Consider the following 16406-nt stretch of genomic DNA (forward strand, 5'->3'; position numbering starts at 1 on the left):
ATTAAGACATGCACTTTAGCAGTGACTCATGCACAAAGGCACAGATGCTTGGTTGAGATGGCATTAGACCATCTGTGATAAGATTCTGGGCAAACATCTCTGTATATATTCTGAACAAAAATATATTCACCTCAAAGAGTCTCACAAGATTCAGTACCAGTGTAGGGATGGAAAATGTTATGCTACAGATAATCAGTCTTTTCCAGCATCCAACAATTCTTAACTTAAGCACAAAGCTTAGACAAGGCTCAAAAGAGAGAAGGGTAGAAAACCCTCTTTCATACTGAAATCTATACTCATAAAACGATGTGTGTGTGTGTGTATGTCAGTGGTGGGATTCAAAATTTTTTACTACCGGTTCTGTGGGCGTGGCTTGGTGGGCATGGCAGGGGAAGGATACTGTAAAATCTCCATTTCCTCCCCACTCCAGGGGAAGGTTACTGCAAAATCCCCATTTCCTCCTGATCATCTGGGACTCAGGAGGAAGAGAATAGATGGGATGGGGCCAGTCAGAGGTGGTATTTACCGGTTCTCTGAACTACTCAAAATCTCCACTACTGGTTCTCCAGAACTGGTCAGAACCTGCTGAAACCCACCTCTGGTGTGTCTACACAAGACAGAGACTGAGCACAAAATCGAATGCTTTGGGACTGTCAACCACATCCAGCTATACTTCTTTTTGTAAGGGCCAAGATTGGGCCTCTCAAGAGCCTTCTGAGTGATGGAATGAATGTGGAGCTTTCACAGGCTGAAGCTGAGTTCAGACAAAATGAGAGTTGTTGCCGATTTTGGAAACTGGACTTTCAGGTGACATATTTGTTCTAGATCCGTGATGGTGAACCTATGGCACGCCTATAATGGATGTTAAACAGAAGGAACAGGAGGTCAAGAAATATGCCATGGATTAGCACTTGGTAGAGCAGCCACAAAGGCTTTGAGATAGTTATTCAAATGCTGTGGTGTGTCTACACTTACAAAGAACAAATTATGAAAATCATGGTATTTCCTGTGACACTCCATGGAAGCAAGAGTAGGACTTTAAATAATTAGGATAGGAAGAGTATTGATGCCTATTGGATGTTGGAGAAGACTCCTGAGAATACCCTGGACATCCAGGAAAACAAATTGATTAAAAATTGTCATTTGAGGCAAAAATTACAAGGCTCAAGTTATTCTAGCGAACTAGAAAGCCTGGCATATTCATGGAAGGGCAATTAATTTTCCCAAGGGCCACATGAAAAACTGGGACTGTTGTGGAGAGCAGAAACAATGTAACCTGATTTGGTATCCTCAAACTTTGTCATGTCATCTCAGAATCAGAATCGAGCTGGAAGGGACCTTGGAGGTCTTCTAGTCTAACCCCCTGCTCAAGCAGGAGACACTATACCATTTCAGATTGGTGGTTGTCCAGTCTTTTCTTAAAAAGCTCCAATGATGAAGGCACAACAACCTACAACTTCTGAAGGTAAGCTGTTCCACTGGATAATTGTCCTCACTATTAGGAAGTTTCTCCTTAATTACAGATTGCTTCTCTCCTTGATTGGTTTCCATCCATTGTTACTTGTCTTGCCTTCTGCTGCTTTGGAAAAATAAGTTGACCCCGTTCTTTGGGGCAGCCCTCAAATACTGGAATATTGCTATTATGTCACCCCTAGTCCTTTTCTCTACACTAGCCATATCCAAATCCTGCAACCATTCTTCATATATTTTTGTCTCCAGACCTTTAATTATCTTAGTTGCTCTTCTTTGTACTTTTTCCAAAGTCTAAATATATATTTTTTTTTTTTTGGGTAATGTGGTGACCAAAACAGTATTCCAGGTGTATTCTTACTAAGGATTTATAAAGCGGCACTAATACCTCACATGATTTTGATTATATCCCTCTGTTTATACAACCAAGGATTGTATTAGCTTTTTTGGCTGCTGATAAAGGTCCTTAGGCTGCTCCAGGTGAGGGGTGAGTGCTCTTTAGGCACAAAAAAGTGTCTCTATTTCCTTGCCCTCCTGTAGCTGCCTGATGACTGAAGGACTGCATGATGACTGCGCAGAGCCGGACACAACTTCTCTTCCTGCCCGCACAGTGCACTTATTTAAATTTGATTTCTAAATTCCGGTTGATTTTATGAGGCTGGACAGGGACAGCCAAGGGGGCCATAAAATGCCCAGCTCTGCCTTAATCAGATATTCTACATCAAATTTCATCATTCCTGCGGCTATGCTATTCCTGGATATATTATAAAAATAATTGGAGACCAAAACTCTTAGGAACTAGAAAAGGGGTATGATACAAAAAAATTCTCTTCAGACAAAGTCTTGATGATTAATAGAACAATGAAGAGTCTTGGGACCCCACTGATATCATTGGGGTCTCCTTGAAGAAAACACAATGGGCATGTCTTCTTCAGTTGTATTCTGGTTTTCCAAACTGACCATGGCCTCTGAAACTGCTTAGCTATAATCCCGGTTCTATATTAAAGATGCTTCATTGCTGAACCAGCTGCTTCATTGCATTTCATCAATATTGATTCAGAGTTAGGTTTCTGCACCAAAATCTATTGCATTTCCATTAGCAAGAGTGCAAATGATAAAAAAGATTCCATTTATATCTTTTGAACTGCACACTGCAGAACAAATGCTTTACTACACAGCAACTTGAGCCATAACCTCTTGGAAGGAAAAATGTTGTCTTGTTGCCAACTATTGTGCATAACTCCTGATTTTTGTTCTCCCTGATGTTCTTAAACATATTGACTAATTCACAAACTGAATATTTGCAATCTTTAAAGGACAAATGCTACACAATCCCACAGTAGAGTTGAAGACAAATATTATCAGTCTTTACATGGGGAAATGGTAACATATCGTGTATGTGTGTGTGACACTTTTGATTACTTTTGCTAATGTGTTGAGTTTAATATATGGGTTGTGAAAACGCTTTTGTTTAATATTGTAAAAATATTAAAATTTTTAGCACATCTGCAGTCTTGAAAGATTGAATCCATCATTGAAATGTGAAAGATAAGTTGAAGTTTTTCTATAGCTATGGTGTATAGTGCGTATATAGTTAAATTCATTTATTTTCCTGATTTTTGCACAGTGATATAGCCTATTTAGCATTTTAACTTCATGCCTAAATTGCCAGGGCAGAACAGGTAAATTATCTTCCGCAGTTCTCATTTCAGTTTAGTGAAATGCTACCTGTTTTAGAAATTCTAAACCAAAGTGATTTAGCTGCTGTAAATTTATAAATTGCATTAGAAAATTTAGTTATCTAATCTGGATTGTATATATTTGTGTATTTTTATTATAATATACCTCATCAAATCATAAGGTATTTTATCAAAATAATTTATATATTTTGTATATTTATGATTGGGTTACCTCTTTTGAGGGAGCAGGACCGCAAAATAGATAGCAGAATAAGGGGAAAAATTCTTATATCAAATGTATCAAATGAATAATAATAATAATGACAATAATGACAATAACAACAACAACAACAACAACAATACATGTATCAAATAAGTAATAATACTGGATGATTTTATAGGCTGATTGTAAAGATTATACTTTGATCAGTCAAATTCATTGGCCTCTTTCTTACTTTAGTATTTGTTTTTTAAATCAGCCAATAGCAACAAGGGGCAAAATCTGTTAAAAAGAAATGATAAGTAATTTTATTCATAATTTATTCATCATTCATATTGTATGTTTTTAAAATAATTCACTGTATTAGTGTTTTATACTTTGAAACATGTTGTTATTGTGAATTCTATGTAGTAATGTTATATTCTTTTACATCATATGAAATAAAAAAGAGAGTTTCATTCTCAAATTTTAATGTAAAGATCTTAAGAAATTCTTTTGGTGACAAAAAAAAAAAGTATGGGGAACTGATGAGGCCTGCAGGAAGCTGTTTCCCTTCCATAGCATCTAAATTATTCATCTAAATCAGTCTGATCTATTGAAAGAAACATACTTAATATCTGTCTAAATATTATTATCAATGACAGGAGCAGATTTTGAGTAACAGCCACTAGAATGTGAAAAGAGGATTCAGATAATACCCAATTGAAATGAGAGGACAGGGATGAGAATACAGGTAGTCCTTGACTTAAAACCTTTTGTTTAGTGGATCGTTCGAAGTTACAACAGCACAGAAAATAGTGACTTATACACACTTACGACTGTTGTGGCATCTCCTTGGTCATGTGATCAAAATTCAGATGCTTGGCAACTGGCTTGTATTTATTATGGTTGCAGCGGCCCAGGGTCATGGGATCACGTTTTGTGACCTTCTGGCACGCAAAGTCAATGGGAAAACCAGATTTACTTAACACCATGTTATCAACCTAACTTAACAACTGCAGTGATTCTCTTAACAAGTGTGGCAAAAAAGGTCATAAAAGGGGGGCAAAACTCTCTTAACAACTATCTTGCTTAGCTACAGAAATTTTGGGCTCAGTTGTGGTTGTAAGTCAAGGACTATTTACATAGCAGAATGGGCAGCCAGCAATATTTTAAAATTATTATTGTTAATAACTACCCTCTCCAAATTTAAGTTAGCCGCCTTATAGAATAATAAAGTAACATCTAAATACAGCAACAATAATAAAGCTAGACATAATACAATAAATAAAATGTGCAAACAAAACCAGAATCAACAAGATCCTGAAGTCAGAAATAGCAGGACCAAATATTTAGAAAGGCAGATCAAATGCTATTTGAGGAATCACGACGTCCTTTCCTAAATACTGAAAAAATAAGAAAGACAGCATCAGGTTTAAATACTGAGGAAAGTAATCTTATATGGCTAGATTTTCAGGAATCACATGACTCAACTCAAAGGCTGGGGACATTGAACAAGGGCATTTGATTTAGAAATTAAGTGCTATACAATTTGATGGGGAGAAAGGTGACCTTTTGCAGATTTTAGGACTACAATTAATTACTTTTATCACTTTCTTCATGTAACTGATGCTATTATGATAAAAATGCTGAGAATGGTGTTTTGGGTCTGCTTGATACTTCTGCCATAAAAATCTATTTATTATCTTTCATATAACATATGAATTCTTGGTATATCTTTTAGTTTCAAGTACTCTACTAATTCATTTTAGAAGCCAAAGCTACTAATCAAACTGTAATGCATAGTAAGTTACATTGATGTTACATGTTTAAATCTTAAAAATTCATGCTTGTGATGTAGATAGAGGCAGCATTAAGGGTTGGGGGAAAAACAGAGAGTGCTTTTGGGTGAAGCTTCAAACTTCAAATAATCTTAAATACTGCCGCACAGTATGTCTACATGGTTGTGCAGAACTGCTTAAAGGATAAGTTAGGAAAATAGAAAGAATTTTTTTTTTCTTTTAGGAAGAAAATAATTTAACCCGAAATTTAACTCATTGCACTTTTAATCAACCATGTCTTTTCAATTTCTTTTAAAAAATGTTAGTTAAATAATAATTTTGTTCATCTTTTGAACTTATTTCTAGCAATAGAGTCATACTGTTTGTGTTTGATAGGAAACAACACATTTTGTATAATACAAAGTTGGGCAACCTGTAGTCTCCAAGTCTGCTTTTTAAAAGTTCTTATCTAAACCTTCAATCTGTAGCCTGCGATGAGGATGTTTCATCATTGGTTTGCTCCCTGAATCTCTTGATTATTAGGAATATTGCAATCACTGAGGACAAAAAGTTGGCAACCATTATATAGAGCACTAATAATAATAAAAAAAGATTAGTAATCTTTTAAAATGTGTGAGATCTACCTGAAAAGTTTATTAAAGAATGTGGTAGCAAAATCATTAGACCCAAGTTTCAAATTTCTAAAATCCTAGGCAGAAGATGAGTATTGTCTGGATATAAAAGTTCTCTAACTTTACAATCCTGCTCTTTCAAATCATCATACTCATCAAACAGCATACGGAATAGAAAAACAAATGTGAATGAAAAATGAGGAATGTTAAAAAAAAAGTACATAAGGTGAGAACATTGATAGTGATAAAACATTGGAAGCACAGATTTGGGAAAAAAGAAAGACATGATATTGAATGAAAAATTGAAACCCATTGCAGCATAAGATCGCTTCCCCCACAAAAAAAGTAATTCTTTTTCTTTTTTCACGTTGGCAACTGGGAATTAAACTTCATTCATATGTAAATTGTTCCTTTTAAGCTACTCATTTTTTTTTCCTTTTAGCTTGCTTGCCTAGAAGCAATAGAATTGGTCTCTTATGAACAAATCAGTCATGTTACATTGGCTGATCTGATCACAAGCCTGTACAGATCTGATTTTGTATTACCCTATTTGCCTCTAAACAAAGATAGTTAAATTATGGCATAGGCTTGCCAAAACCAAACCATAGTAGAAGTGCAAGTCCAGGAAGAAAAGGGAATGACTAATTCTTGTTTTGCTAATAACCAAGACAAAGTAAAAAATGAGTCTGCATTTAGAAATTTGATTAGCTTACATGACTTGCAATTCATGGAACGATCAAGTAATCTCTTCTGAAAAAATAAGCTGCTGATGCAGGTATTGGCATAAATGGAAATTACATGAAAAAGTTACCCTGGTTAAGGATTAGGACTAATTATGTAGTAATTTTACATTCAAATGGCAAAGTAAATTCTACAACTCAGGCAATCAAAACCAAATGGCTCAATTCTTTTGTCTGTAGGAAGGGAGCAACAGGTAGCTTGAAGTAAACTACTTTTACTTCAATACAAGTGAGTTTCTCTCAAAGTTCAATCATAACTTCTGAAATCATTGGAGTTAGAGAAATTGTGACAAAGTATTTTTAAAAAAAGAATAAGAAAAAACACAAGTCTGCCTATGGAATCATGCACAATTGTCTTGGTATATCAATTTTTAATTTGATTTGACCTTTTTGTCATTTGCTCAACATTTTTTTGAATAAATAATGCAATCATATTCTACTAAGGCTCTAACAATTCTGCTTGACTGAGTAATTTTGGAAACACCTGCAAAGATACATATTTCATAATCAAACAGGAAAAGCAACAATGGTAATTTTTCTCATCATTTTACTCAGACTGTCTTCATTCAGAATCCACTGGAAAATATTCTTTATCTTAAAAAAACCCAAAATTGATTGCAATACAATATACCTTTTAGGGCGATCCATTTAATTAAAAATTACAAGGGAGGTCATATTTATTAAGAATGCATGTTATGTTTGCATGTGAATGAAAAAATTCTGCAAGGCGAATATTGTCTCCATAAATTAGTTATATTCAAGAACCTAATCTAAATTGTTTAAATTGTGTTTTTTATTTAGGATGTTATATTGCTGTTGTAGTCCAGAAACAGGAGGTTTCTAAAGGACTATTTGAGAAGCAGTTACTATTCTCCAAAGTATGCAAGCTTAGATTCAGCTAGGATTTTCTTTAAATAGGTCTAAATCCACTGTTTTAAAAAGCCTCATAATGTCCTTCTGTTGATTAGGCATTAAGGATCCTCTGAGCTGTTCCTGGTGGCTTTCAGGAATGCAGAATCTTTTACTTTATGCTTCTAAACATTTTTGTCTCATCTATTATCCACATACAGGGAGTTAACAATAAATAGACAAAAATATAGGTAATGAAGCTGTACAATGGAACCAAGTCAGGAACGGTCATCTTATTTTTTTGGCCATTAGAGGACAATAAGAATGATCTCTGCTGAAAAATGCAGCACAGAATCTTCCTCTAGCAGTTAAAAGTATGTCCAAACACAAGATAAAAAGGCTTTACTTCTTTAGCACAGTAGCAACAAAAATATTTATAATATACAATACAATATATATACAATATTACAGAAATATTTGCTATAATCCAAACGTAAATACTACAGTAATTGCTGCTTTTGTACAGTTGTGAAAAAAGTATATTTCTATCTCTTGTATGTTTAGTATTCATGACACCAGTGTAGGATTACTGAAATAATTATAGCAAAATATGACATTCGATTGACGTGAACATGCCATGCCTATGAATGTGTAATTAAAAAAAAAAATTCTCACTTCAGGAAAAGAAATATGAGATTTATTTCAAAATCAGAAAGATAAATTGACAAAATGTTAGGTACTAAAAGGTAGACAATTGCTTGAAACTAATGTTAACAGAGACAATTGCTAGGAATGTTCTCTTTCTGACTCCAGCTCAAAGAAGAATCAATTATCTTTTGTCAGGCTATGACCTTGAAAGATGCAACCCCAAACAGAATATGCTGAGTTGGAGAGAAAGGAAATGAGATTCTGCCATACACACAAAAAAAATCCAGCTTCAAAATTGACCTGTCAGGCTTTGAACTATACTTAGTTTGAACAGTGCAACGAAGCTCAATGCTTCCTTACATGCATATGCTTCACTCTCTTCCAACAATTCCCCTAATGGATTTCTTGTACAATCCGCTCCAATAACATGCAACCTCTAATTTATGATAAGGCTAGGCTGTAAGTCACCTCTTGCTTCTTTACATTTTATGGCAAACCTATTTTTTTAAAAAACTTGTAACATTGTTCTCTCTTCTGTAAAGATTTTCATTGCTGCAAAACTTAAGATAGACTGATTTTAAATGCAAATGAAAACATAACCAAAGGTATCTCTGTATGGAATTAACATGGAGTCACCTCCTTCCTTTATTCTGCAAATATATGAGTTAATTGCATTGTGGATAAAATCAACCAGCTGTTATAACTCTCTTTTTTTCCCTTGTAGAAACTTATTCAGTGACTAGGGTATAAGCAGATGCCATATTTTTGGCCTAATTTTATATTGAAGGAACTAAATTCCCTTCCCAGTTTACAGACTGTTGTATTCCAGGATTTTAAATCCTGTATTTATAGATCTTTGGTATTTTCTGCTCCTCTGAAAAGACTTTTTTTTTTTTTTTTTTGCTAATGATAACCCATTTGTCAGCAGCATTATTTGGAAGGAAGAAAAGATGACACTGTAATGTACAAAAATGGTCTAAAGCAATCTTGATACATGACAGTTACTTAGAGGGTCTTTACTATCCAGTGATCCATCCTTTATTTGACAGGTTATCAGTTCAAGATAAGTAGAGCTCCAGCCAATACTTCTGTAATGAATTCTCAAAGCAAAAAGTACACGAAAAAGCTGCATTGTAATAACCTTCAATTCCTCCAAGTGAGACTATGTCATCTGAAATATAATAACTAGGCAAGAACCAAACTGTAGTTGCTGAAAATGGGTACAGTGTTCCTGAAAGTGATAGGATTTCTGAATTGTATAACTCAAGTCATTCATACATGAAAGCTATAAGCCTAAAGTTATTAATCTAGCAGAAGAATTCCAAGAACTTGTGTAGACATGATTTTTGAAAGGGCAAAACTGTTTCAATGACAGAATTTATGAGACATGTATCCACACAGAAGAGAAGATGCATCTTTGATACATCATGCTCTCAGAAGGAATACCTACAAAGCAGCTTGGTCAAGGAAAAAAGAGGGAGAATATTCTTGCTTTAAAAGTGAACATACATCAAAGGAATAGCCAGTGTTCTTCACTTGTATGTTACTCTTAAACATTATGAATCACTTCAAAGCAGCTTTCTGATTCAAGACACACCATCCACAAACTGCATTGTCACAACAGTTGCATTTTAATAAACCTCAGCACTTTTGTTCTCTAATATTGGAGGTTATTCTATTAAATGTTCGAGATACAAATGATTTTGATAAAAAATGAACGCTTACTTTCAGGGCTGCACATCAAATTATCCCATTACATTTTCATTGCTTACAAGTTTGGTATGTTAGTGAAAAAAATTAATGTTTTCTCTGTTTTCTGATTTGAACAGTAAGACGAATGGGGATAAAGTTATTAATTTAAACTGATGGGCCAAGATTTGGCCAATCAGCAAAGAGGGGGTGTTTTAAGTTAAATTATTCAGATACTCCCAATCCTGAAAAAAGCATGATTATATACACTCCCTTTCTCCCTTGAATGCCACCCTGACCTACATTTCTCAGGTATAGCCTGAAAAGGAGATGGTCCAAGTCAGGTGCATTGTGTTTTGATTCCAAACTGGTTAGCCAAGGTCAAGAGAAATACAGTCTGTACATGCTTAGAGGCTTCTTTGTTTTCATTACTATTCTATACATTCCAAGGCTCAGTTCTTGCCTTAAAAAAGATTCCAGGGTGGAATATAGCAAGTTATTGTTTATTTTTTACCTCAGAATGAAGAGCTATGAACAATATTAATAAATTCCACCGCAAAAGAAGTATTAGTAGAACTGCATATAGCAATGAAGTAGAACTGCATATGGCAATGAAGCAATCCTTGATAAGGTTGTACAAGTTGTAATATCCTAGAATTATTGCTAAAACAATTATAGAACAACTTAGAATTATTGCTAAAATTCAGAGCAATTCTTCCATAATGTACTTTTTATTTTTTTAAATTTATTATTGCTTTTAGGAGAGAAATGTATATGCTATTATGATGGGGCAGATAATTTGTCAGGAATGCAAAATACACAGAAGTTGAATAATAATAAAAAAAAATGATAATTATAAAGAGCTCAGATAAAATAAAATCACTGTAATGGACAAGTAAAATTCATTAGTCAAGTGACTTGGCAAATGGTACAGTAAATTTCACTTCCGTCATATTCTTTTTTGAACCTTCATAAAGGAATACGCTAAAAGTATAATTTGCCCTAACCGTCATCAGTTTTAATAATCAGCAAAACATGTTCACTTATCATGGTACTTTATGCAAAGTGTTGTGATCAAACTGGCATAGGAAGCGGTGGGGGGGGGATAAAATATGAACTTACCTAATTTTGGTGGAGCTGTTTGGATATTGGTTTCAATTTCTTGTACGAGGGATGCAGTTGTGGGTCTTTTCACTTCAGATTTTAGGCTAGGCAGAGGTAGCGAGGGTACCAAAGATGGCAAGAAATAATCATTTGGGACAGTGTTATATGGATATGGCTTTGAGGCAACCTCAGGAGTAACTACCAGGGGGCCTCTGGGTTGCTCCATGATCTCCTGTGCAGCTTCATTGGTGGGAAGGGAGAAGTAGGAGGTTTGCGCTGCAGATGGCAACCAAGCAGACAGTGCAGTAGGGTCCACAGAGGTAATCGGATCTTGTCGAGCTCTACCGGGATCAAGGTGGGTAGGAGAATCGTATTCAAAAATCTTGTCCACAAACACCCACTTAAGGCCAGCAATGCAGAGGCAGAGGCTGATCAGGCAAGCCAAGATTGGGACAATGCAGATCTTTTCAGAATTAAGGCAACCCGTCAGTCGCTCTGCCTCCAGGCACACACAACAAGTAGCTGCAAGGCCTGCTATTCCCTGCATCCTGGTTTCCTCCCTTTGAGCCTCTGGCATCTCTTCTTCACCAGGAAGCCCATCAAGTGATGCAGTGGGACTCAGCTGGGTTGAGGGATGGGAAGCTTTCTCCAGACTGGCTTCCGACATTTTTGATCCTGTATTTTCCAAGGGAGCTCTCCTCAAGAAGGCTTAATTACAAGCTTGATTCAGGTCCATCCCCTTTCACAGGAAAGCCAGCTTCAGAAATCTTACAGCATCACAGCACAGGCATGAAAACAGAGTTCAAGCGTCAGAAAAAACGAACCCACAGAAAGAGACCACCAAAGAACCAAAACCTTCCAAATTCTCAGAAAAGAAGCTTCTCATAGTGAATGAATCAGCTCCTTTTCCTTCCTCACTTTTCAAAGGTTCTTATTTTAAATTCCTAGTTTCCTCTCAAGCCATTCTCAGCTCTTCAAAACAAGGCAAGGAAAACCAGCAGCTCAATTCCTCCACAAATTTGGTTAACTGAACCAACAACAGCCCAAAGTGAACAGCTGGCTTCTCACCTTCAGCATCTGAGACTGGGGATTGCTCAGGAGGAGAAAAACACAGCCATCATGCAGGAGAAGCCAAAGGAAAACCAGTAAGGAGGGTAGCGGCAGCGGCAACGGCAGCAGCAGAGACAGTAATAACAGCATCCTGTTGTGCAAAGGAGCTGGCAGAAAGAGGCTGAATCATTACAGAGCAGCAGGTGCCTGCTTCCTGAGCATCATTCCCAGCATCATTATTATAGAAAAAAAGGAATAAAAGGATGGGGACTCTCTGCTCTGCGTCCTTACCATCTCCTCCTCCTCTTCTTCGTCCCTCCAGAGTACTCTTTCTTTTCCGTGCCTTCCTTCCTTCTGCTCTCTTTCCTCTTTCCCCACCCCTCTGCAGGGCTGGCCTGAGTTAAATCCGCACACCCAGCAACACAGGGCTGCCAGGGACTTCCTATTTCATCCAATTAGACGGAATAGAGACGTACAATAAAAAAGAGGCATGCAGGAGCCAGTGAGCGGTCTTTTTTTTTTCCCCTCCCAGTGTATGATCACGAAAGGATTCCCAACCATTAGAGAAATCTAACAAAGCTGCAGTGAGGATAGGGCGGGGAAGGTTGTAGGTGACAGCCTTATGGGCTGGACCTTAGGCTGAGGCTGTTGGATATCCGATCCTTCCCAGGGGGGATAGCAGGCCTCTCAGCCGCAATTGCTTTCTGCTGCTACCTAGATATAAAGTTTGCCTTCCTATCAATCCAGCAAGTTAGAGTCATAATGGACCGGATGAGAACATAATCCTCATTTTAAGTTGGAAGTTTTTTTTTTTTTTTGGCCATATGATCCAATCTGAGAAAGCTTGCACTTAAATCAGAATGTTCACATCAACAATCTATGATTTTGCAATGATGATGATTACTCTGGTTCCTGCTTTATTACTATTGAATGAGCTTTACACAAAAGCCTTGAATGGGGAAAGCTGTTATGTGTGACAACAATCTGGCTTTGCAAATATTTCATTTTTTTGTCTGAAAGTATTTTAAGGAGAACTAAAATTAAAGCATTTCTTCATTTTCTTTCTTCAATCTGCATTATTTTCTTGTTAACTGTTTGATGAATTGCTACCAATTCCAAAATAAATACTTTCAAGGAAACTGATACCATAAATGAAAAATATTTAAAAATAATTATAAAAGGAACTTAAAGCTGCATAGAAACATAACTGCTACTGGTCAAATGCAGAAATTATATAAATATTTGATTTCACAATGAAAAATAGTCAAATGATAATTTTCAACGGCAATCCACTTTTGTATTGTATATAAGAAAATGATATGGACCATATAAATCACTAGGATTCAGTACTTGAGAATTTATTATTTACCAAAACCTGTAATTGTATCACTTAATTTAACTATTTCAATAGCAATACCATTTAGACTTATATACCGCTTTACAATGCTTTACAGCCCTCTGTAAACGGTTTACAGAGTCAGCCTATTGCCCCCAACAATCTGGGTCCTCATTTTACCGATCTTGGAAGGATGGAAGGCTGAGTCAACCTTCAGCCTGGTGAGATTCGATCTGCCAAATATCTGTTTAAGGGTTATCAAGATTCCCTTTGGAAGTTGTGCAGTCCGAAGTGTCAATATATAGTGATGGAACATAATCTGAACCCTTAAAATCAGCAGTTTTTCAAAATTAAGCATTGTATCCAGTGGCAGTGGCGGGAGGCTCTGCCCACCCGCCCGGACGTCATCACGGACGCTCTGCACATGTGCAGAAGGTTCTGTGCATGCGCAGAAGTGCTGCGTGTGAGTGAAGCGAGTTCCAAACCGGTAGCGAAGGTAAGTGGAACCCACTACTGATTGTATCAGTTTCTCTGGCCTCAAGGCACTGCAGAGTAATCTGGTTAATTTTAACCATTCATCCACTCTTTCAACCAGCTAAGAGTGGATGAATTCAACCATTCATCCACTCTTTCAACCAGCTAAGAGTGGATGAATTCAACCATTCATCCACTCTTAGCTGTTCACAAGCATAGAATATGGAACAGCATAGAATATAGAATAACATATCTTCTGTTAAAACTAAGAAAAACTAATCAGTAACAGTAAAAAAAGAGATTTTCAAATATGTAAACATAAAATGAGTATAGAATTCTTTGTAGGAACAAACACATCAAAATTGATCAAGGTAAAACTCAGCAAAATATATCTGCAGATCTATTGATGGATCAAGTTCAATGGTTTCTACTAATTCTCCAAAGTTTTCACATTCCTTACAGCTACCTTCCTACCTCCCTCCCTCCCTCCCTATATCTGTCTATCAAGTTAAAAAGTCTCATCAAAGGCAGCAGACAAACTGTTCCTATACAGCTATGAAAATCACACGGGTGTAATGCTATTGGGAGTTGTGCTTGACTCAAAGGAGATTACCATATCTGGAGTGAAGAGATATTGGCAATCACTAATTAGGACTGTCTGTTTCTTTTTGCTGCCCTCTAGTGGTTATCAGGATTCTTGTATCCCAGATAATGGTAGCTTGGAGGAGGACCTCTCACAAGCTTAAGTCTTCCAACCCAAATATTTGAGGCAATGATGGGAATATGCGGTATATGCAAATGTAGCATGTTGGCTGAGGAATTCTGTAAGTTGTAGTCTATTCATCTTAAAGTTGCCAAGTTTGAAAAACACTGATCTAAATGTTTCATTGGGTGGAAATGTGTTCTGCGTTATTCTGTATGTAAGCCTGGGTACCTTTTCATAAAACTAAAGACTTTTTTGATTTTTTTTCCAGTGAAAGCTTTTACTAGATCTGCTGAGATTGTTGTTTGTTTATCCTATTCAGCCATTTTTGCAACTAGAAAAAAAAGTCTTTTCTAGCCAAAGATCCAGTCCAAAAGGAAAAAAAAAGAACTCATTAAAAATGCAGGAAGGTGATGGTTCAGTCCCATCTTTATCCCTAATACATCCCTACAGGAATATACCTGTACTCTATAAGGTGATATATAGGATCATGATCAGAAATCAATCACAATCTTATTCTCAAAAAAAGTCTTAACATATCCAAATCCACACATCCATAATACTGGCCTTTAACATTCTCTGTCTTTTCAGACTAACTTGATTTGAAAGAGAAGTAAATAAAATACTGTTCTCTATTTTATATTTTCAGTTCAAATGGCTGAAGAGACAGGTTTTTTAAAAATCTGCTTCCTTTGCAGTCCTGTTCCCTGTTCTTTATAGTAAACCTTCTGTAATTTTGCCTTTTGTAATGTCTGACCTAAAAATAAACACAGGTTGTTCTCGACTTACAACAGTTCATTTAGTGACTTTTCAAAGTTACAACGGCACTGAAAAAAGTGACTTATGACTGTTTTTCACACTTACAACCATTAGAGCATCCCCATGGTCACATGATCCAAATTTGGATGCCTGGCAACTGGCTCATATTTATGATGGCTGCAGTGTCCGGGGGGGTGGGTCACTTTTTGTGACTCAATAAGTAAAGTCAATAGGAAAGCCAGATTCACTTAATAACCATGTACTAACTTAACAACTGCAGATTCACTTAACAACTATGGCAAGGTAAAATGGGTGAAACTCACTTAACAACTGTCTTGCTTAGCAACAGAAATTTGGAGCTCAATTGTGGTCATAAGCCGAGGACTACCTGTAAAAATTTTCCTTTCACATTTTAAGCCAAACTTTCTTACTTTGCACTTTCCTAATGTGCAGGTTAATTGAAATACCTATATAATCCTCAAACAAAGCATCAGGCAGGCTTTATTATGTGAACAAAGAGCCTTGGTAGTACAGTGGTCTAAGACACCCTGTTATTAAGCTGGTTATTAAGACCAGCTGCCTGCAATTACTGCAGGTTCGAATCTCGCCAAGGCTCAAGGTTGACTCAGCCTTCCATCCTTTCTAAGGTAGGTAAATTGAGGACCCAGTTGTGGGGGCAATAAGCTGACTTTGTATAAATATACAAAAGGATGAAGGCTATTGCTGAGCACATTGTAAGCCGCCCTGAGTCTCCGGAGAAGGGCGGCATATAAATCAAATTAAAAAAAAAACAAAAAAAAAACAATGCCTCTTCAGACGTTAGGTGTTTCTTGCAGACATAAAGGGCCTTTTCCAATGACTGAAGGGGAAGGTTGTACCTGTACCTAAAGACCAATAGAAACTGGGTAGAGCACAACCCAAGGGTGAAATCCAACAGGTTCTGACAGGTTCTGGAGAACCGGTAGCGGAAATTTTGAGTAGTTCGGAGAACTGGCAAATACCACCTCTGGCTGGCCCTGGAGTGGGGTGGGAATGGAGATTTTGCCACGCCCACCAAGCCACGCCCACCAATCACCACTGGGCTGAGTACAGCACTCATTCTATTTTTTTCCCTTCCTTTTTCATTTTCCTCTTCTTTGCAACATCCCATCGAGATTTTCCTTGCTTGGTTTGGTTGCTTTCCTGGTTTTATTTCCAGCAGTCAGCTATTATTGTAACACAGCCATCCATGGGAAATACACACAGCAAATCAGTATCTTTTTTTTTTTTTGGCTGTTTGTTTTGTCCTTGGCT

At 36.7% G+C, this 16406-nt stretch overlaps 1 protein-coding gene across 3 annotated transcripts in view; it reads right to left on the reverse strand.

Annotated features, from left to right (window-relative positions):
• Positions 1-16406, reverse strand: part of NRG1 (neuregulin 1) — a 647655-nt gene that overhangs the window by 72552 nt on the left and 558697 nt on the right. Inside the window, exon 1 of one of the 3 annotated variants that reach the window (XM_070935471.1) lies at positions 10810-11458. The exons of the other annotated variants lie outside the window; for them this stretch is intronic. Within the exon in view, the coding sequence (XP_070791572.1) occupies positions 10810-11458 (649 nt within the window). Of the gene's footprint in view, positions 1-10809; positions 11459-16406 lie in introns of those variants that run through there. 3 annotated transcript variants of the gene reach the window in all.

Source organism: Pituophis catenifer, unplaced genomic scaffold, assembly GCF_029215685.1.
Source record: "Pituophis catenifer annectens isolate HBS135680 unplaced genomic scaffold, rPitCat1.0.hap2 SCAF_2, whole genome shotgun sequence".
Classification (NCBI taxonomy): Eukaryota; Metazoa; Chordata; class Lepidosauria; order Squamata; family Colubridae; genus Pituophis; species Pituophis catenifer.